The 23,493-nt window shown below is 38.1% G+C and overlaps 1 protein-coding gene across 3 annotated transcripts in view; it reads left to right on the top strand.

The window, feature by feature from the left end:
* LOC127447505 (dynactin subunit 1-like) overlaps positions 1 to 23,493 on the top strand; it is a 47,217-nt gene that overhangs the window by 2,563 nt on the left and 21,161 nt on the right. Inside the window, exons 2-12 of one of the 3 annotated variants that reach the window (XM_051709428.1) lie at positions 749 to 1,000; positions 3,304 to 3,385; positions 3,509 to 3,540; positions 5,146 to 5,163; positions 6,215 to 6,238; positions 12,318 to 12,470; positions 12,647 to 12,844; positions 15,462 to 15,666; positions 15,924 to 16,002; positions 17,345 to 17,504; positions 19,629 to 19,733. In XM_051709428.1, coding sequence (XP_051565388.1) covers positions 773 to 1,000; positions 3,304 to 3,385; positions 3,509 to 3,540; positions 5,146 to 5,163; positions 6,215 to 6,238; positions 12,318 to 12,470; positions 12,647 to 12,844; positions 15,462 to 15,666; positions 15,924 to 16,002; positions 17,345 to 17,504; positions 19,629 to 19,733 — 1,284 coding nt within the window. In that variant the 5' untranslated portion in view covers positions 749 to 772. The remainder of the gene's footprint in view (positions 1 to 748; positions 1,001 to 3,303; positions 3,386 to 3,508; positions 3,541 to 5,145; positions 5,164 to 6,214; positions 6,239 to 12,317; positions 12,471 to 12,646; positions 12,845 to 15,461; positions 15,667 to 15,923; positions 16,003 to 17,344; positions 17,505 to 19,628; positions 19,734 to 23,493) is intronic. The other 2 variants (XM_051709438.1, XM_051709446.1) reach the window with 2 other exon arrangements.

Raw genomic sequence — 23,493 nt, 5'->3', positions numbered from 1 at the left:
AAATGTGATTAAAAGGATCAAAAGCTAATTTTATTGCATGAAATCATATATATTAAAATTAATATATATATCCATATTAAATATAATATATATTATGTTATATATGATGCCCCCTTCTTGGTTTTCTTAATATCTTTTTTAGTTTTCAGTTGCATTATGCTTACATGTTGTAAAACTCTGGTGAGTAAAAACTAAAATTTACTAGACGTGTCCGTAGAGGGTTATATACTATTTAGTTAAAAGTTTTTTTTTAATTTTTATTATCCTACACTGTCATGTTTGCTTATTTTGTTAATACAGGCAAGAAAGTATTTCTTCTGCATGTTGTGATGTTTATTGGTGGTTGGCGATTCTGCTTATGGTGTATTACTGCCACCTACTGAGCTGGAGTGTGGAGCGTCACAAGAAAGTCTTTAGTCAAACTTTTAATTAATTCATGAGGTATAACAAACATGTGGAACCCATTTTCTCCCCCTTTAATGGTGTGGCAGAGCGACGCGCCCCTCCCTCTCATCATCGTTGCCCCGCCTCTAAGGGTCGTCCTTCAGCCAGGCTCACGACGGGAGTGGGCAGGAGAGAGAAGGGGTGCATAGTTAATAAGCCTCGGTTGGGCAGCGAGGGGATGTTGCACAGACAGTACCGCTGCCTATGTAGACCGTACACAAGGCAGCTTGCTAGGATTTGAAACAAAGCTGTTGTCACATATATTATGTCTCTCTCTTTCTCTTATTGTCTGTCTGTATGTAAGCTTTCAATAGGTGCAGTCAGCATAATGAGTTCTGATGGAGGGGGTAAACCAGTCAAAGTGGGCTCTTTGGTGGAGGTCATCGGTAAAGGTCAACGCGGGACTGTGGCATATATCGGTGCCACACTTTTTGCCTCTGGAAAATGGGTGGGTGTGATTCTGGACGAACCCAAAGGCAAGAACGATGGAACGGTGCAGGGAAAACGCTACTTCACCTGCGAGGAGAATCATGGGATATTTGTGCGTCAGTCTCAGGTGAGGACACAGTTAAGGTTAGAGTTGGGTTAAAACTCAGAATTGACTCATTTTCGATTCTTAAATTGGCCATGTTGAACTGGAATTTAAAATGATAGGAATTCGGTACATTTTTGTCTCAACTGATTAGACATGTTTCTTTAAGTTCATTACTTTCACAATAATTAGCAAAATGAAAACAGATTTTAATTGTTTCATATGGCACCACACATTGTGAACTGATATCAAAATGTGAATCTATTGATTCCACTGTTAGAAATGCACTTTTTCATAAAGGGACAATAACTACCTGGATTTGATTTTCAGGGGATTTTTTATTTATTTTTTATGTTTATGAGGGTTTTTGTAAACCATTAAAAAATTATGCCATTTTTTTTTAATTATTTAAATACTTCAATTTAATCAATTAATATAAATTAATTCTCAGTCTGAATAATCTGAGAATTAAATCAACATCATAATTTATGTGATAATGTGTGTGTAAGCGTAGAACAAAATCTTAGGAACTACTGTTTATCGGATGTTATGAATAACAGAAAATTTCAGTACTGGGGTATTTTTTGCCCTCACATTTTCAATTGCAGTTATTTTTGTCACTTTTGGGGGCATTTTTGTGCTGAGGTCTCCTTTATTTCTGACCCTCATTGGTTTTATAATTTATTACAATTAAGTGCTCCACCATGACCAATAGAACAAAAGTTAAATTTATTTATATTTTTAAATGTGTGGTATTTCATACATTGTTTATTAACACAATTGAATATTTCTAGATATATGCCCCATTTGTTGCGTGTATGATAAGATGTTCATGTATAGTCCCCTAGGGGTAGGACGCAACAAAGTAAAGGGAGGTGTGCACCTCGCACAACCGTCACACCAAAAACCCAGAGACAACAAGATCATAGATCCTATAATTGTTTTTATTGGAAGTAGATAAAGTATTAAAGATGCAGCAGGTATTTGAGCTTCAGGGTGACCCCTGGCCCAAAATAATAAACAAAACAATCTAGGAAGAAAAGCAGAAAATGACTAACCTGAAAGAAATATATAAAAATACAATTAAACAAACCTGACTTTACTAGGAAAACAGGATGAACAGTCAAATAAACAGGGCAGGTCACCCCTACAAAACTAGCTGCTTAAAACACAAGAGTGGACACTATTACTAAAGAGCACAAATGCAAAGAACCATCACAGTTCTTGAAACTCAAGGTGTTGGTCTGGCAGCTGGTGGGGAGCGTGGAGGAGTGTGACTGGCCCGAAGTCACAACATCTCGTATCTGAATGCCAGCACAGAGATTTTATTAGCAGTGCAATCAGGAACAGCCAATCGCCATCACACAGGTGGAACGAAATATTGGCAAATCAGCTGCACCTGAAACAGACACACCAAGCACAAACAAAACACACTCGCACAGACAAAGAGCAAAACCACAACAGCAGTAATGCACAAAACAAACATGGGGCGTAACAATACAGTCCAATGAAATGTATTATAAAAACTACACTTACAGCAGTTAAATGGATTTAATTGAATGTTATTCTATTTCCTTAACCCTTGAATGCAGTTGACCTGTTTAAACTTTTTTTTATTTTTTTTTATTTAACTTTAACTTTTTGGTCTGAAACTTCACGACATCCTCCACAGAGGTGATCTGGATCTGACGATGTTAAAATTATGAATTTCATGTATTTATAAACAATGCTATGAAAATAGTAACAAAGTTGTTGTTACGGGTCAATTTGACCCAGTTCATATAAAGACTTATGAGAAAGCTGTAATATACCAGAACACTTGTATTTCAACCATAGAAACCACAATCAATATACATTTAAAAACAGTGCAAGTCATTTGGATCAAATGGGGGAAAATTGAAAACAAATGTGAGTGTGTGAGTGTTGTTAAAGCAAAACCTGACCCACACCTACCCACCCATCCACTCACATACTGTTCATATGTAAATTTGGAGGATTTACTTTATATAAAAAGTTTACATTTTTAATTAGTAAATTAGTGAAAGGTTGGTTATTGATGAGAAAACAGATGTTGAGGGAAATGTGCAAATTGTGACTGCTGCACAGTGATTTAACGAGCCGGGTCAATTTGACCCGCTAAGTGCTACAGTGTTACTTGATTGCCAATTGCACGGAAGTATTAAATTCAAATTCATATTACAACTCTTGTCCTATTTGCTTTTTGACCTTCATTCAAATTTAGGAATTCAATCTGAACTTAACAAGCATTCACAACTCAATTCTGTATGATGCTCAGACCTGATGTCTCTTCATATTTTGTTCTTCAGATTCAGCTCATCGATGAAGGAGGAAGTTCTGCTACATCTCCAGATACACCTGATTCTGGTGTGTCCAAACTGCCCAAGAAAGGTGAGATGAAACCTCACACTCTTTTACACGTCATTCTCATCACATTCATTGCTAGAAGATGATGTTTTTGATGTTTAACCTATTAAAATGCTGACAAAGTTGTCTTTTTGTCCAATATTACAGAAGTCCAGGAGACGCCGAAAGCTGTTAAGCAGGTATGAACAACTCCAGCTTTCTCTGGTTTTGTCTCCATCACCAAACATAATACCAGATATGTGAAATAAGAAGTTGTCAGCAATGCTGGTCAAAATTTAGTCATTTTAAAGGGAACTATGACCCCTGAGCGAACGAAACAGTGAACCAAATGAGAAAGAACCCAGTTCTCTTTGCATTCGCATTTTTCTTTGGCTTTGAAAGTGGACACTTTTTGGTCCACTTTAGTTGTGATTCAGCCTGAGATCAGTTTCCATTCATACTTTGTTTTCTGAAAATAATATTAATATTACTGAAAGTAGGGATGCACTGCTATGAACATTTTTGGCCGATAACAATAATAATAATAATAAAAAAAAATGATATGCTGTTACCGATATTTTGCCACTTACCTTATTTTATCATGATTTATCAAGAATTATCCTTTAAAAACATACAAAGAGGTACAAAAATCTATTTGAATGTTCTAAAAATAAATAATTTACATCGAACATGGATTATTCTGTTGAACACAAGACAGGCCAAATTTTAAGAGAGCCACAATGAAAGATAAATACAAGATTAAAAATATATATGTGGGAAAAAAAATATTTTGCACTATTGTTCTAAACAACAGAACTCCGATTTTACATATTATAAACTACAAATTCATATTATGCATTCAGCATGCTTTTAGATGGTTCTGTAAATATTTTAAACTTTATAGGAAATGTTATCATTTTATCCATCATTTTTTCAAGTCATGTAATTTTTGGTTCAAAAATTCATTTAGTTTCAAAGCAGCTTTTCAAAAAATTATGCTGGCACAGAAAATGATGCCGTAATGTCTGTAATTTCTTAAAGTCCTTATTGTGCGGTTTAAATAAATATCAGGATTGAAAATCATGCCTTAATTTTTTAGTGAGCAAGCGAAAGGTTAACACCTCTGTTTTGTCTGAATTGAGCAGAAGGAAATTCCTTGCCATCCTGTCTTTGACATCGTTGATGTCACTCTACACTCTACTAACTTTAAGAATTGAGACATTTTGCTGGGATTAGAGGAAATACACAGTTTGTTATCGTTGGCGTAACAGTTAAAACTAATTTCACAGCTCCTGATAATGTCTCCCAGGGAAAGCATATACTAGGAGAAAAGCAGAGGACCTAATACTGAGCCCTGCGGCATGCCATACTTCTACTTTATCTGAAAACTACCAAAGTGGTAGTGGTTTCATATCTGAATTCTCTTATTTCTTATCAGAGGCTGATACATTGGTGCATACCTTATTATAAGTTAAATTTGTATTGTTAACATTAAAATAAACATAGATTATTAATGGATTACTCTACAGAAGTATTTATTATATTCATGTGATGTGTGTTCCTGACTTAAGTTCATTTTCACTGAAAACTGAAAGAATACTTTTTTTTTTATTTATTTTTTATTTTATTTTTTTTTACTTTGTATGGCCAAATATATTTGGAATTATGCAGATATGAAAATAGTGAACCAGGAACGCTCTACGTTCACAATGCATGCTATAAGTGAAGGGTTAGTTAAGGCTTTTTATTCGACTGCGCTGTTTTCTTGTTTGTGTGTTTGACTGTTTTTGCTCACCTGATGCAAGGCTCCAGCCGCAAAAAAGGTACATCAATGGTTTGTGGGTTCAGTTCATGTGTCCACACACAAGATTTCACACATTTATCACATTTACTCTCTTTATTTGAAGAGAAGGAATGTTGTTTCCTCATGGGGTTCTTTTATCATTCATTTCACAAAATCAACATTTTAGTGCCACACTTTTCTGTTTCATTTTCTTTTGCCTGGCTTTTATATTGTTGATCTCCATTTTGAATTCTGTGGTGTAAAATTGCAGTTGCCATGCCAACATCCCACTGAAATACCCACGCACCACATGTTTGCATGAGAACAATATCATCACGTTGGATATTTCCCATGTCACCACAGTATTTTGGTTCTGATTGGTTCATTTTCAGTCAAGCTCTAATTTGACCAAATGATGCAAAAAGTGTGAAATATGAGATATGAATTGTGTGCATTTATGATACGCCAAATGTTAGCTATGAAATTAGCCATAGCAGAACAAAGGAGTTGGGCGTTTTACTTGAAAACCTTTAAAAATGTCATTTCCATCAGCGTCATTTCCAGCACAGAATTCTATTAAACACAATACAGAATTTGAGATGGAAATGAATTTTCATGACTTGAATGGCATAAATCTCCTGTGATGCATGAACACACACTGTTGGACATTGTTAATAGACAAATTAAATCAACTTGCGAGAGTGTGAAATTTTTTTTTGTTACCCAAAGTTGAAGAAACGCCCATACAGTATATTATAAATATCAACATTCATATTGAAAATCATCGAAAGGCTGAAAAATATTGAGAATTTTTTCAGCCCTTGTCTGAACCAAAACAGTCTGGCTCAGAGTTAACATGCATCCGACATGCTCACATCGGTGTCTTTTGTGTTTGTGGGATGATTTTTTGAAGCTGTTTTATTCCTGCAGATGTTCACATTATGTTTCTTTGTCAACCTAACCCTAACTCTGTTAAAATCTCTTTCCTGTGGCTCGGGCTCGACTTACAAACCCCTTCAACTTTACCCTGTTTTCCCTTCTCGTGTGTGTGTGTGTGTGTGTGGTGTGTGTGTTTACCGCTCCTCCCTCAGACTGCTGTGCGCCGTAGTACCAAGGTGAGCCTGAACGCTGCAGCAAAGCACTCTGGAAATTATTTAGTCCAATCTATCGCTATGTTTGGAATGGCATACTGCTACTATTTCTGGGGCCGGTTGCATAAACATAGCCATTAACTTAAGACTTCGTCTAACAATTAGTCTGACTAGCTAAAGACGCCCGAGAAAGCCTTTTACATAAAACAATCTCGCAGCTGTCTTTAGTAAGACAGTCTAATTAGCATTGCATTGTGGGAAAATTAAGACACTGAACAGCTTAAAAAATGGCCGACTGTGGATGCTCAATGCAGTTTACAGTCGCTGAAAATATTTGCTTATTAGAGGATTACAATGCTTTAAAATTAATTCTAATGAACATTTTGTGATTTTAACCCAAATAATAAAGAACACATCACATTTTAAGTCAAATCTTCTACAAAGCCTCAATTCAAGCCCCTTTTAGCCCTCAACTGAAGCCCCCCACCAGCTCAGCTGTCTTCCATGGTGACATAGAATGTAAACAAAAGTTATCCTAGGGGTCTGCAAGCTTAGATTTCAGTCTTAAATTAGACCAATCTAAGTTTTTATGCAACTGACTGGAAAAAGTTAAGACCAAAATTTTAGACGAATACCTAGTTAGTCTAAAAATGTTTTATGCCACCAGCCCCTGAATTAAAAAAAACATCCCAGGATGCCCCTTATGAAGTTGCTCGAGAGAATTGAGTGTGCAGAGCTGAAATCTAGACACAATCTATGTTGTGTTGTGTTATTTCATGGTTTTGATGACTTTAATATTGTTCTAAAATGTGAAAAATGAAAAAAAAAAAAAAAAGGGAGTAGGTGTGTAATCTTTTGACTGTTGGGTTAATCCGTGTCAAATCAACACAATTTTAGAAACTTCCCTGGCTGAAAAGTCAAATTCTGTGAACACTTTATTCTGCGGATGAGCATCAAGAGCACCACACCTGAAAATGTATTCTCTCATATTTTATGAACTGTTAAATACGGCAAAGTCATGTGACCCACATTTGCTTTTCGACCATTGGAAAAGGTTCAAATGTGTCATTTTACATAGGGGTGGAAATCACATGGTAACTGGCGATACGATATTATATGGATATTTATGTCATGATACGATATAATTGCTTTTTTTGGATTTTTCCCCTTTTTCTCCCAATTTGGAATGCCCAATTCCCAATGTGCTTTTAAGTCCTCGTGGTTGCGTAGTGATTCGCCTCAGTCTGGGTGGCGGAGGACAAATCTCAGTTGCCTCCGCATCTGAGACCATCCACCCGCGCATCTTATCACGTGGCTTGTTGAGTGCATTGCCACGGAGACATAGCGCGTATGTAGGCTTCACGCCACCCACCGCGGCGACCACGCTCAACTCGCCACGCGCCCCACCAAGGGCGAACCCCATTATAGCGACCACGAGGAGTTTACCCCATGTTACTCTACCCTCCCTAGCAACCGGGCCAATTTGGTTGCTTAGGAGACCTGGCTGGAGTCACTCGGCACACCCTGGGATTTGAACTAGCGAGCTAGCGAACTCCAGGGGTGGTAGCCAGTGTATTTTACCACTGAGCTACCCAGGCCCTGATACGATATTATTGCAATTCTTTCGATATTTCACTCAGTGTTTCTCATTCGACTTCATCGGATTTATGAGAACTGTTTCCAAATCACCAAACGCATTGATAAATTAATATAAAAGTGCCAGTTTATTTCCAGATATCCATGTACAATGCAAAGCCATAAGGCATAAAAGACCATAATGGCTCCTTATTTCTGCGGTTATGTCAATATAGCGAGTCTTTCTAAACGTTAATTATACTACTGTAAAACTGTAATACATTTTAGTAACGATGGGTTATTATGTGTAAAGCATGATAACTGCACCTTCCAATGGACTGTTGTTGAATTCCTAGATCAATTTGGCAAAGAGAAAACAAATTCCAATCACCATAATAAGAAAAAAATGAAACTAATAATATCGATATTTGGCCTGCAAATATCACAAGGAAAACTTTCACGGTATATCGATATCTCCCCACCTCTAATTTTACATATGGAGCCACATTGAGAGCCTCATATCTCTGGGATTTAACCATAAAGGGCCTTAAAAATGGAGATGCAAAAAGTAAAGTTTGTTTTGAACCAGAATCTAAAAGGATATTAAGATATATTTAATATCTCTGGAGTTACAGGCACTCCAACTTTGCAAAACAACACAAAAATATGTTTTTTTTTTTTTTTTTTTTTCATTTTGGACTCACACCATTGTCATATAATGCAACAAGGTCAACTAATTTTAGTAATAGACCTTCCTATATCTGTGTAAAAATAAAATAATGATGCTGACACCTTTCTAAGGTATTTATTATAAATTTAACTGTAGTTTTGCTCAAATCATAGGCAAAAATTGTCAATTTGACCCCCCCCCCCCCAACAAAATATTGGATAACTCCGTAAATGTTGATCTGTATCATTTTAACAGGATAGAGTATTCACACTGGGAGCACGAGCAGCGCGTTGCCATGTAGCAGAAGCGTTCCAGAGTTTTGATGCTGAGACTTTTTGGCTTTCATCTTTGTTTATTTCTTTCACCAGTAAAATGTTACCTCTCATTGATTTGACACGGAATAACCATTGTAGTGTACATCAGTGATGCATACCACTGTTTAAAATGCTTATCGGTACAACATACTACAAACTATTTGCTACTTTAAAAAAATACAGTATTGTACAATTACAATATCAATATAATCAGTATTCTAGTATAATCAGTTTACTGTACAGTATGCTAGTTTTCCATTTCAAACACAGCATCACTCATTGTCATGCATCTGATGCATAAATTCATTTTCACTTTTAACTCCAATAAAATGTTCATGCTAGTTTTAATTCATGTCCTCCAGATCTCGCACCTGATGTTTTTATATTTTTCAATGCACAGTCGTGTTATTCTGTGTAAAGTCATATAGTTTCTGTATGGAGGCAGTAAGGCAGCATGGGTTAAATGTGTCATAATGTTTATTGTGCGTAACAGTGGAACACTCTCAGACGCATTTCCATCTCCAGTTCCCTCCCCTCCCTCATAATGGTATGTACCAGATCTCCCCCAAAATCACCTTAGAGTAGGTACCACCTGGTTCTGGCCATCTGCACATCGAGTATTGACCTGTTTGCACCTGGTATTAAGATCTGCCTCGGGAGATCGGATCACCATTTGGCCGGTCTGTTTGACGGCAAACACCATTGGTTCCAAATTGATGTGTCCTTTTATAGGCCATGTGACTTTAATAGTGCATTTTAAATGAGCTGGAGCAGAAGAGTGTTTATTACAAGAGAATATTGAATATTCACTTGCCCTTATTTTTGGGTCTGTTACTCAAACAGAGCTATTGTACGACTTAAGAAGACTTGTAATATAGTGCACATTGACTACTTTTATTATACTATTTCTCTCTAGGTGAGCTTTCCCTTTAATACCAGGTGGAAACAGTGCTACTGACTGTTTACACTAAAAACTGATCCAAGATCAGAGCTATTACACCATCACAACTGATCTGAAACTTCTGTACATCAGAACCAAGGGTGGAGGGTTTTCTTTTCTCAAGGGTCAGGTACAACGGTCTCTGTAAAGTTGCATCTTTAAATTTACCTTCTTTAAAGCACAGATGCTACAGCCGTACATTTTCAGATGGATGTCTTTGGCCGTTGAATTACGTATCGCTCTGTTTTTCAACGTCTCACCAGGAGCTATGCGTTTTTAGATAGTATGTCAAATAGAAAATAATCCAAGTTTTACAAATGTGTTTCAATTCTGTTCCATTCTGTTGCACTCCGTTTAACTGTTTTTAAATGCAAGAATGCGTCTTAGGCCTATTTAACAATGGATTATTTTTCTGGCACCCATTTTAGCAGGTTAGAGTATTCACACTGGGAGCGTGAGCAGCGCGTTGCTGTGTAGCAGAAGCGTTCCAGAGTTTTGATGCTGAGCCCCTTTTTGCCGTGCCTAGAGTGTTGTACTCGGCAGAAAATACAGTGTATATGCACTACAAACCTATCTGATGAGCTAATCACCCATTTCATTAAAATAGATCCAGTCAATTTAATCAGTTTACAGCTACACTTTAGGGCATGGCTGGGGGCTCAAATTTGGCACAAAAGAAAATTTAGTAGCACACAGAAAAATGTGGTTGTTTTGTGTTTTATAATTTTTTAACTGTTTTTATTATTAATTGCTAATGATATTTTACTCAAAGTAATAATATGATATGCCAATTAATCACAATTAGTTGCATATATCAATATTTGCTGAGAAAGCCCCTCAAATAGCAATAATTAATATGTATTATAAAATAATAATTCAGATAATTAAAATGCGTTACAATATTGTGGCAAACGAGAGGAGCATTGATAAGACGATACAGAAAGTGGCTTTAGATGGCAAAATATTGTTTATTTCCATATTATTGAACGCAAGCCTATTATTGGCCTACAGTCCACAGCTGTCCATTTACCAATTGATTTCGGCAATTTGTCCAAGATAGATTTTATTACAAGGGCTTTTCTAAGAACACGTCAGTGTTCATATGCATCAGACAGACTCTTTTTCGCATCTCACTTTGATTGTATCACGTCATAAAGGCTTTTTTGAAGTCGCTTGGTCAAGTTAAATAAAGTTTGAAACTTTGAAAAACACATCTCATGATCCCTGCAGTCGGAGTTGTGCTCCGTCCAGCTGTGTTTGAACGTAAGAATGCATCCTCATCTTGTGCTGTTGCTAGTGTCAAGCAAGCCTGTGTGTGGTTTGTCTGTACAGATGCGTGTTGTCTATACAGCTGGAGTTTTGCTTACTGCCCCCTGCTGAAAACAGGTGCTATATCATGCTTGAATTGCTCCAAAGGTAGAAATATTTTTTAACACACTAAGTTAACACTAGATAATCTTGGTGATGTAACACTCTTTTGTTTGCATGCAGTATGTAATGAGCGATTCTTATGCACGGCCGCACGACTAGCATGCAGCATAGAAGAAACATTTGATATGCCCCTGACAACACGTCCACGTCAACCTGCTAAAGTTTGAGCGCTCGTGATTTGGTAATAGCAAAGCAGACATCAGACTTATTGCATAGAGGTGACCGATAGTGGATTTTGCCAATACGTTAACTAAGGTGGTGGAAAAGGCTGATAACTGATTAATCAGCCGATAGTTTTTAAAAAATCGATCCATATTATAATAATAATAATAATAACAAATGTTTTCTTTCCTTACAATGAAGGGCACAGACATTGAGGCTGCAAATTAAATAAAATCCCAAAAGCAGTTTATTGTGCAACCAAAACCCCAATAATAACCAGAGAAATGAAGATTTGGTGCATAACGCGGAACTTTTTACTTTAAACAAGCCAGAAATACACCGAGGACTCTTATTTTGAAATTACAGAGATTTGGCTCGTTACAATTCTCTATATGCAAGTATTTACCAAATTAAGCTTTTTATATTCTATAGATTCACCAGTTAACACATTTTTTTAATGTATATATTTCACCATATGAGGTTTATTGATAAGGGGGGAAAAAATAGGGGAAGAAATTAAAATAAAATATCGGCAACTATCTGCAAGTATTTTTTCCAGTAACCGACAGTTCCAAAAAGCAACTATCGTACCGACTAATCTGTAAAGCCAAAATATCGATCTACCTCCGTTATTGTACATGTTCTTTGTCGCAGCGCTCCTCATATGTGGAAATGAAACTTATCGCCCATGTGCAAACAGGTTATGACCTCCTCATTCTATAACACTACGTTTAGCTCTTTTTGAACGCAAGACCACGTTTTGTATAAACGCCCCCTAAGAAATGCGTCCAATTGGGATCAAGTGTACCTGCATAATTTTACTACTCCTTGAGGCAACCCTCCAAGAGTATTTTGAAAATGTGTGGTTTTGCACAACCGTACTGGGGTCAGGTAGGCACAGGTGATTGATGTTTGGTCTCGGGTGGCACTTTAGTGGTTTGTGAAACAGCATTTGGGCCGCTGTGGTTTTCTTTTGCTCAGAACATCTCATCTCTCGGTCTCTCTTTGCAGACGGGTCGTCCCTCTGTTGGTGGATCGGGGCTTTCAGAATCGGTGTTAGCGGAGAGTGAGACCACCTCATCGTCCCAGACTGCACTGGGAGCGCCGGTTGTTCCGCAGCCCAGCAACACTTCCAGTGCCACCCCATCCGCGACCACCAGCAAGGTGAGTGACTGGCCACACTGTCGCTCTTCTGTGCTTTTCAATGCTGTTTATACTGTAGTAGATGCTGCTAAGAGTCATGATGAGTAAATGAATAAATGATGAGTCATTTATGCTCCAACAAAAGATCTTTTAGATTTAATTTCACACAATCACATTTTTTAATGCTCTCTCTGTAGGAGGAGGAGTCTCTGCGTGGTCAAGTGAAGGACCTGGAAGAGAAGTTGGAGACTCTAAGGATGAAGCGTTCTGAAGATAAAGTCAAACTGAAGGAGATGGAGAAACACAAGATTCAGCTGGAGCAGCTGCAGGAGTGGAAGATCAAGATGCAAGAGCAGCAGAATGATCTGCAAAAACAACTCAAAGAGGCCAAGAAGGTGCTGAAACTTCTTGAGATCTTTCAGAGAAATCACAGTATGGATGGATGGATGAATGGATGGATTGATTTTTGATCACCCACTAAGGGAAAACCGTAATGGAGTGCAATGGTGCCCGCCCACTTTTTCTGCCATCTGTGTTCCAGAAGTATTTTACCCATTCATTTTTTGCAAAGGTTGTTCTTAAAATCCTCCATAAGAGTTGTGCTCCATAAAGCAAAGCAAACAGCTCCGAGGTGAATCACAACATAACAAACTTATGTTTTAAGGCATGAAAGTATTTGAAAATTGGGCAAAAAAGACAAGTACAAGACTGTGTACTTACCGTCTTTAAAGGGGGCACGACCTGTAAGCCAATGAAGCATTTCAAATTATGTCATTAAATAATAAGCAATGAAAATATATTAAAACAATATCACACTTGCAATTGTGCTGTATGGCCTTATATCAGCACAGCTGTGATTCGGCTGAAGGCAAGAGGCCGTAGTAAATCACAGCCGTGCTGATAAAGCATGATTGCGAGAGTGAAATAGCTTTTATACAACAGTTCAAAGAAAAAGAAAATAAAACCAAAAAAATTTGAAAAAACTAAGGACTGTCTCATAAAAATGTGCATGGAACTACTTCCTTATGCCACGGATTAGGATCTTCCGTCAGTTCTTCAAAAGATGTGCACAAGCCTCCGTTACTAAATCAAAAACATCACGTCAGAACTAGTAACGATGGCTTGGGCTGTTTCTAACAAGTTATTGGAGAAACAAGGATGTGTGTGTGTGTGTGTTTGGGAGAGAGAGCGAGAGATTGAGCTTGTGCGATAACCTGCATCTGTCGCGACTCGCAAGCAGTAGTTTAGTGTTAGTCAGCTTGCTGAAGATAATTGGAATTCTGGTCAAATACATCCTATTTTCTCGGTGGAAAAATAGCTGTCCAAGCAGGGGTCCTCCCTGAGTTTTTCGCGGTAGCCAGTGTGCAAGAGTCATTCACTATAGAAACCGTTCTCTCCTCCGCCATGTTGATAACATCTCCTCACAACGTGGAAACTCGGGTATCAGGTGAGTGCTCTTGAGTATGTTTTAGATTACTCCGTCGGATGTGTCTCTCAGCTGTGATAAATCTTAATGCTGAAGCTGTTAATTTAACTGTATTTCCCAGCTGTAGTGTAGTAGTAATCCGAGTGATCATTGGTCGATGATATCAAAGAAACTGCTCGCTGACTGACATGCGCTGACTCAATGCACGTCAAACCTATCTGGCTCATAACACGTAAAAATGGTCTTTTGTCGCCACCTGCTGGCTCAAATCTTTAATATCACAGGGGTAAATGAAAAGACACAAACTGTAGCTCTTTTACACACCTGCACTGTTCTTACACTTTAGGTTAAAACGCCATGAACACAACCATCCAGGTGCTGATGTTCTGAGACATCAGTACTCATGGAACATCTCACGTCCAATCAGATTTGAGGACCAGAACTAACTGTTGTTGGCCCTTGTTCTCTTAAAGAATAGGATTATGGGTAATGTAGTTCACCTGGAGTTCCACTGTCAAACACGATTTTTAAACAAATGAAATTGAAATAACACGGACTGATGGATTCATCAAAGGCATATACCTTTGATGAACAACCTCGGAGCTCATGGTAGATCTGCCTTTTAAAGGTTTATAAGTTATCGCTGTAAATGAATTCTTCTTTGGAAAAAATGAATGGGATTTTACGCCGATCAGATAGAAAAGTCAGAGCAACCCAAGTCAGAACAGTCTGAAGGTCTGTGCAAAGTCTAGTGAACAACAAACAAACACACTTACCTAGAGGTCTGATCTATTTTTACAAATTTCTTTATGTGAATAGTTTTTCAGTGAAACGAAAGAATCACCCAGACAACTGTCAATTAATCCTACATTTGATTTTAGTTTCTGTTTTTTAGAGAAATGTTTCATTGGAGCATATTGTATTAAATGTGTACTACAATATTACTATAGTAAAACCATGGTAAATTTATTGCAAGAGAATGCAAAACTATATCAAGGTGAAATAAATCTCACCCAGTCCTCTTAAGGGCTCTATGAGATCCTCTTTCTTTTTGTGAAAAATAAATGTGTAGTTGACATGAAATACTTTAGAAAAGTTGTCATATCTTGTGGTGTTACATGCCGAACTCCATCTAAAACTATTTGATTAGCATTTTGTTAATTATTTTAAAATCATTAATGCATGCAGCTTTTATGAGCTCATATTTGATTGGAATATTTGTACTTTCAAAATTATATTTTCACACTGCGGGACTGTTTAAAATAAACTATTGAAGGCAAAAAGGCGATTAGAAATGGGGAAAGCCTTGGTGACCAGTTACAGAATCTAAAATATTACCTTTTATACATTCATAAAAAAATGGCCTTGGACACGTTATACTTACACTATCCAAATACGGATACAATTCTATCATACAAATAAATGATATAGTTTGATATTATAATATAGTATATTATAGAATAGTATTTACATAAATAAAATAGCTTCAATATAGCTACTTGTTATTTGAAACTTGTAGTGTACATAACTTTTAAATAATCATGAGCAGCTTTAACACCTGAGAAGATCTGATTTGTTTTTTTCAGGAGGCGCGTGAAGCTCTGGAGGCGAAGGACCGCTACATGGAGGAGATGGCAGATACGGCAGACGCCATCGAGATGGCCACACTGGACAAAGAGATGGCAGAAGAGCGGGCGGAGTCAATGCAGCAGGAGGTGGAGAGTCTGAAAGAGAAGGTGGAGGAGCTGACCATGGACCTGGAGATCCTCAAACATGAGATCGAGGAGAAAGGTACCAAACCAACTCACTATACATATGGGTGATTCTGTTTGGGAGACTTTTCTGCACACTAGGGTGATTTCATTTATTTAGTTTTTACACGTTTCCTTTTGCTACTTTGTAAGTTTATAAGTTAGTTGACTGCTAGTTAACTTAATGTGTTAGTAAGTCTAAAACCGAGGTTATTTCTATCAGACATCATTACCATCAAGTTCCATTTTTCCAGTCATCAAAAGTGCTCTTTATTGACTTTCTCTCACACATTTCAGGCTCAGACGGAGCAGCATCCAGTTATCACGTTAAACAGCTGGAGGAACAGAACGGCCGTCTGAAACAAGCTCTGGTCAGGTAAAAGTCACTTCCTGTTAAAGTGTTGGTCCAGATGTCATCGTGTAATGATATTTTCATCATACTGTATTTCCACCTTAAATTTTCATCACTGTAATGTGTTTTTCTTTTTGGAATTCTCAGTTATTCTCATTACTGTAATACATTGTTCTGATGCTAAAATTCATTAAAATAAGCAGGAATTCAACTTGTGCAACAAATAATGCAATGATTTATGAATACTTCAAAATATGAATAAGATCTTTTTGCATTACAGTAATAAGAACTGGTGGATAATGTGCGTAATTGTCATGAAAATGTCACAGTGCCAAAAAAGAGAAATAATTGTTTCTTTATATAAAATATGCACTGGCGGCTATAAGTTTGGAATAATGTGCAGATTTTGCTGTTTCAGAAGGAAATTGGTACTTTAATTCACCAAAGTGGCGTTCAGCTGATCATAAAGTATAGTCAGGACATTACTGATGTAAAAAACAGCACCATCACTATTTGAAAAAAGTCATTTTTGATCAAATCTAGACAGCAGTCATCACTCCAACACCTTATCCTTGAGTAATCATGATAAATTGATCATTTGGTACTAGAAAATCACTTGCCATTATGTCAAACACAGCTGAAAGATATTTGGTTCATTAAACAAAACACAGTTCCTCTGTTCTGCTCTCCATCTAAGATGAGAACGAGCCCAGAGAAGTCGGCAGCGCTTCTGGACAGTGTTGATGTATGGCTTCTCCTTTACATAGTAAAGTCTTAACTTGCATCTGTGGATGCAGCAGCGAGTGGTTCTGACTAACAAAGGTTTACTAAAGTAATCCCAAGCCCATGTTCATGATATCCATTACAGATGAATGATGTTTTTTAAGACCGTGACGTCTGAGAGATCAGATCACGTGCATTCAGAAGTGTTTTTCCAGCAGGACTTTTTCTGTATTGGGGTTGTAATTGTAAGTTTCACAAATCTTAAGTATACAAAACGGCTCTTATGATACCATCAGTTCAGTTAGAGAGTCCAGTGTTGATTCAGTAACCACTCTGAATGATTCAGTGAGTCATTCAGTAAAGCTTTCATCAAACTAATTAAAACCGGTTCGTGAATTTTTAAAAGAATTAGTTCAAAAGAGTCATTTGCTCATCAGTCGGATTACACTGGTCGTGTTTCTGGATGCAGTCCGCGAGGACAACTCCATAGAAAGACGTATTGTCTCTCCATTATTTTACGATTTGCTGTAGATTCAGTAACTGTGGAGGGCCGCTGCAGGAAACACTGTGGCAAGGTTTTGTGCGATTCACCCGGTCTCTTTATCATGATCACTCTGTTCTGTGTGTGTGTGTTTGTGTTCAGGATGAGGGATTTGTCATCGTCTGAGAAGCAGGAACACGTGAAGCTTCAGAAACAGATGGAGAAGAAGAACTCTGAGCTGGAGACACTGCGAGCACAAAAAGAGAAACTACAAGAGGAGATGAAACAAGCTGAAGCCACCATAGATGAGCTCAAAGAACAGGTGTGTGTGTGTGTGTGGCTTCAGAGAGCATATTCAAATTCATTTAAAATGCATCTAGATATTTTTGCATTGCATTGTGTGTGTGTGTGTGTGTGTGTGTGTTGCACCATATTCAAAACAATTTAAAAGGCTCATATCATCCATTTATGTTCCCTTCATCTTTTGTTTTAAGATAAAATAGTCAAGGCTTCCACTCCAGTCCAAAAAGAACATTTATTAAAACTAAAATGCAAAAACAACTCTGAATTTCCACAACATTCTGAAAGATGAAAACACTGAAGTTGAAATGTGTAACTTTTTCAGTGCTTAATATAAAGGGACAACAATAAGACATTCATAGGTACATTTTCTTAAAAACTGTAAACATTGTTTCGCTGTGGTGCATTTGCTGCCAAAATAAAAGCTCAACATTTTCGAACTCTTTGGTTTAACTGGGACAATTAGCAATGTCTCGTGCATAACATAAATATATAATTTTTTGTATGATAATAATAATGAATAAAATATTATAATATTACAATAACGTAATATTTAAGTTGACTGGGTCCCGAAAAATAATGATGATGAATCGTGGGCTGAGACAGTATCTCAAAGTGGACAGGGACAATGTGAAAACGAAGAGCACAGTGTTTTTGGTGGTTTATTTAGTTATTTGTGGCTGAAGTGAAATTGGTCAGTGAGTTTGCGGGGCTCAACGCTAAGGATTTTTCCTAGTGGCGCGGTCCAAAATTTTCACTGGCTTCAACGCAAAAATGACAAATAGCTGTTTTTACCATCATGGCTTTAAAAATTTGTCCAAAGATAATTATTTTTTACATATATTATGTTTTTAAGACAATGTCCCGCCAAACTGAATCACATTTATAATTTGCAAGATATGATTTATGCCTTTATGTAATCCCATATAAGCACTTTACAGATATATATTCATAAATGCATCATTAACCTCAGCCGTCCTGCCATTTACACATGAGTTTTTAAGCCAAGAGTTCTGTGGAGGAGATGATGTGTTTACGGTCACCCGTTTAGTCATGCTGTCATGCAACTTTTGGCCATGTGTAGTGTATTCACACACAGGATCAAAGATTCAATCACTGAGAACCATTAATCACGACCACGAGGAGGTTACCCCATGTGACTCTACCCTCCCTAGCAACCGGGCCAATTTGGTTGCTTAGGAGACCTGGCTGGAGTCACTCAGCACACCCTGGATTTGAACTCACAACTCCATGGGTGGTAGTCAGCATCAGTTCTCGCTGAGATACCCAGACCCCCAGTTTCGGGTCATTTTTGGCCAGCGCCCCAATTAATGTCCGACCCTGGATGGAACTCTAGATAGATGAGAGATGTAACAAGTGTTTAAGTCTCTCACTTCACCATGTAGCTGATACATTTACACAAATAATTTGAGCTTTTTCTGCCTTTCTTTTCAAATGTGCTGCATTATGACTAATGAGGGAGCGCCAAGATATGAAAGACAGCAAAACTAGATCGCTCCAACGTCACTCACTTGCAATGTTAACAGCTTTGTTGATTTGTAATCAGGAGCAATGGTTTTATAGTTTTAAAACGCCATTTGCATGTTGAATTAACAGGTTTAGAAAGGTTTATACATCTGTAACATCTTAAGTTCAGTAACTATGGGACGAAGCGCTTCCTCACTGCACACACTCACGCTAAACTCAACAAGCGCTCGCCGTGAGAGAGAGAGCGGATTTACTAGCGCATCTTCTGGAATTACAATTTGACACAAAAACAAGTTTATTGATTTTATTTGTACATCTGTATCTACTGGTTTACTCATTCGCAGCTGCCCTGTAAAGTGAATTAAAGTGTGCGGAAATTCCCTGCATTTTATTATTTTGTTTTTAACCAGATCCCTCATCATTTCAGTCTGATCTGAACAGTTTGAGTGGCACATTTCAGCACAGATTGTGTTATGAATCTGTTATAATGTAATACAGCTTCAATACGACTGCAAACCCACAGCTCGGAGTAAAAGTGCAGCGAAGCGCTCGCAGGCGAATGGGGATGTTTCTAATTGGTGCAACAGGAAAAAAACGTTAGAGAGAGGGTGCAGAATGGTCATAAGAGCTCAATTATGTGCGTGTGTGTGTGTTTCAGGTGGATGCTGCTCTCGGGGCGGAGGAGATGGTGGAGACACTGACGGAGAGAAATCTAGACCTGGAGGAGAAAGTGCGAGAACTCAGAGAGACTGTCAGTGACCTGGTGAGAGAGAGACACACTCCTATATTACACACACACACAACATATTCTGAAATTCATTTTTAATGAGTATTTGTGAAGTTTGTCAACACTTATGCTCTGCTACAAAACCTAGTGAGCTGCCTACCTAGGCAACATTTTAAGGCTTCTTAAGTGCTCCTGACGCGAATGCAGTTTCCAAAAGGTGTACGGCATAATTATGCTTCCTTCTAAGAAACGGTAGCTTCTTTTGGACGAATTGTAAGGCAGCATCACTTGTATCCTTCACGGAGAAGTCAATCCCAGATTGCACTGCGATGAACCATACAAGAAGATGAATGAAGTGAGAGAAACATTGATCATAAATATACTTCTATTTCATTGAATTCTGGAAAGTGCTGATAATAATCAAAATCAGTGCAATCTAAGTCTGTTGTACCAAATGTTTGTGTGTGCTGTGTATATTTAAAGCTTATTGTCATTAGCTTAGCAACATGCTAACATCAAACTCTATTGCAGGGCTCTTCAACTTCATCGACAGGTGGGTCACATGAAAAAAAAGTCTTTGGGGTATGCAGGCCAAGCCAGAATTTTGTAAACGAAAAGCTTATACCAGGTATCATGTGATTTAGCTTTAATTTTTTTTATCATGAGAAACATTTTCCAGCAGGAAATTTGGAAAAAAAAAAACAAAACAAAATACAGACAACTCGAGACAAAAAAAATTAAATAAATAAACAATAAACTAAAGAGTGCTTTCAGAATTGGTCCATAACAGAGAGAGTAAATCAGACTGATATTTAAAATTGTATTGAACAGTAACAACAAGTTTGTTATAAATGCAATGATTGGGGGGCCTGGGTAGCTCATTGAGTACTGACGCTGACTGTCACACCTGAAGTCGTGAGTTCGAATCCAGGGTGTGCTGAGTGACTCCAGCCAGGTCTCCTAAGCAACCAAATTGGCCCGGTTGCTAGGGAGGGTAGAGTCACATGGGGTAACCTCCTCGTGGTCACAATTAGTGGTTCTCATTCTCAGTGGGGCGTGTGGTAAGTTGTGCGTGGATCGCAGAGAGTAGCATGATCCTCCACATGCTGTGAGTCTTAGTGGGAATTGGGCATTCCAAATTGAGAGAAAACATTAAAAAAAAATGGAATGTTTTAACATTTTGACTTAACAAATCGCATGTTTCCTCGACCAAATTAACCCTCCTATTGTGTTCAGAATCTGCATACACCCGTTGCATTCGCGGGTCAGTTTTGACCCAGTGGATGTTAAGCTTATCATTCGTAAACCGGTGGTTTTCATCTTAAACTATATTGTAAGTCATGAACTTTTTAACTGTTCATACATGTAAAAAGATTGATATTTTTAGCATGTTAACTAACATATATACAAGTTCCTGTTTGCTGTAGTGGCACCTAAACTCTGGAATAGCTTTCCTGTTTTTATTAGAACAGCCACAGCTGTAGACGAGTTTAAATCAAAGCTTAAAACTTATCTTTTTTTCTATAGCTTTTAACCAGTGATGCCTTCGGTTGTTTGTTTTTTTATATATTATGTATTATTTGTACTGTGTTTTACTATATTTCACGATATTATGTACAGCACAGTCAACAGATGTTGTTTTAATTGTGCTCTATAAATAAGAGTGACATTGACATCTAATGGGAGAATTACTAGTAATTTGAATGAATTTCCTATTATTATTATAACTGCTCATTACAACTTAGTGGTTAAAATTTATGAAACCAGCGTTTTCTTTTTCAACTAAACATCATCAAAACACAACTCTCATGAACTGACAAATGTTATTGCGTGAGAATGCTGCAAGCTGGTTCATCATCAGAAAGCTGCAGAGTAACATGTGGACAGTTTCCTCTTGCAAGCCCTTTTTAGACCGTGTGCTTGAACTTCTCTCTTGCCACATCCTCTTTAGACAGTAGTACCTTTTGATTAGTTTAAAAGTTATGTTTGTTACATCTGTCATTTTCACAGACATCCTCTGGTCATCTGCTGTCATCTCTGCTTCGCTCCAACACAAAAGTTTAAGTATTTTATATAGTACTATATATATATATATATAATTTATTTTTTCAGTTCCAGCAGTTATAAACTTTAGACTGATTTTTTTACACATTCACACCGTGGGTTCATAACGTGGTGATTCGGCCTTAATACCTCGGTTGTGAATTAATTTTCATTAATTGAACAATCGGAGTAAAGTTGTACCGCGGTTACCACATGTCGTATGCGGGAAAAGACAGACGGAATCACGGAATCTAGTCATAAAAACGACATTTGCTGTGGAATGACATTTTGATGAAAATTAATGTTTGAATGCACAATTAGTTGAATTAAAATTGCAATTATGTCCTTCTGTGATTATTAAACCTCAAAAGTCTGTTATTTAATTAAATAAATATTTAATCTGCAAGTGATGCATGCTTCATACACTGAAAACACCTCATCATGAGCATCACTCGTGCTCTTGTGTGTGTGTGTGTGTGTGAGATGACAGAGAGCAGAGTACTCTGAAGTGTGCAACTCCTGCAGACTAGAGGTAGCCTGCTTGTGACGAGGAGGAGGGCGGTTCCAGGTCGTGACTACGCACGCCCGGCCCCCAATCGGGCTGATCAGCCGAGGAGAGGGATAAGTGCAGCGGAATGTGGCAGTTCGGGAGAGAGAGAGCCACACGCAGCTGCAGTGTGTGCGTTTGTGTTCGTGTTCTGTGTCTTTTTGATTAAGTCTTCATTCAACTATTATTTTGACGGTTCAGCCGGTTCCCACCACCTCCTTTCCCATGTCAACCTTGTTACATTGGTGCCGAAACCCGGGAAGAAGGAGGGATGCGCTGTCGTGGAGTCCTCGCCACTACCAGCCAACCCAAAGGAGCAGCTGCGGCCGTCCGCCGGGGGACGGAGGAGTCGCTGCCGGCCGCCTGGACGCGGAGGAACAGCCGCCATCCGCGAGGGGCAGAGGGGCTCCCTACCGGCCGCCAAAATGCAGAGGGGCATTCCATCCGCCAAGGGTGGGAGGTCTTGCTCCGGTTCACTCGGTGAGGAGTGGCTGTCATCCGCCAGAGGTTGGGAAGTGGCCGAGGGCCGGGCGACAGCGTATCTGGGCACCGGCGAACCAGGTTATTCCTCTTTCTCCCCCGAACTGCTGCATTCCGCTGCACATCCCTCTCCTCGGCTGATCAGCCCGACTGGGTGCTGGGCGTGTGTAGCCCTGCCCCCCTCCTCGTCACACTGATATATCGGTTTTACCGATCTGTTTTATATATATATAACTGTGTAAATACTTTAATATAGAGCATTGTAATGGAGCCAAATCCCTGTGATTTTCAAAATAAGAGTCCCTTGAGTGTTTCAGGCTTGTTAATAGTTCATATTCCAACATTATGCACCAAATCCATTTTTTTTTCTTCTGGTTATTATTAGTATTTTGTTCACAATAAACTGCATATGGGATTTTATTCATTTTGGACTCGTGTAGCATCTACATCCATGCTGTCATAGTATGGAAAGACTAAGAAAATGTTTTTACATCCTGTAAATTGAATTTTTCCTGTAGCTCAACTGGTAGAGCATGGCTCTAGCAATGCCAAACTCATGGGTTCAATTCCCAAGGAACACACAAACTGATAAAATTTAGCAAAGCACACACTCTAAAACTATCTGCCTTTTCCACCACCTTAGTTATCGGTTTCGGCAAAATCCACTATCGGTCGACCTCTAATACAGACTATGTATTTATTTAATTAAATCACATTAATAATCAC

This window comes from Myxocyprinus asiaticus, chromosome 1, assembly GCF_019703515.2.
Source record: "Myxocyprinus asiaticus isolate MX2 ecotype Aquarium Trade chromosome 1, UBuf_Myxa_2, whole genome shotgun sequence".
In the NCBI taxonomy this organism is placed as follows: Eukaryota; Metazoa; Chordata; class Actinopteri; order Cypriniformes; family Catostomidae; genus Myxocyprinus; species Myxocyprinus asiaticus.
This window is presented reverse-complemented; position numbering and strand designations above follow the sequence as displayed.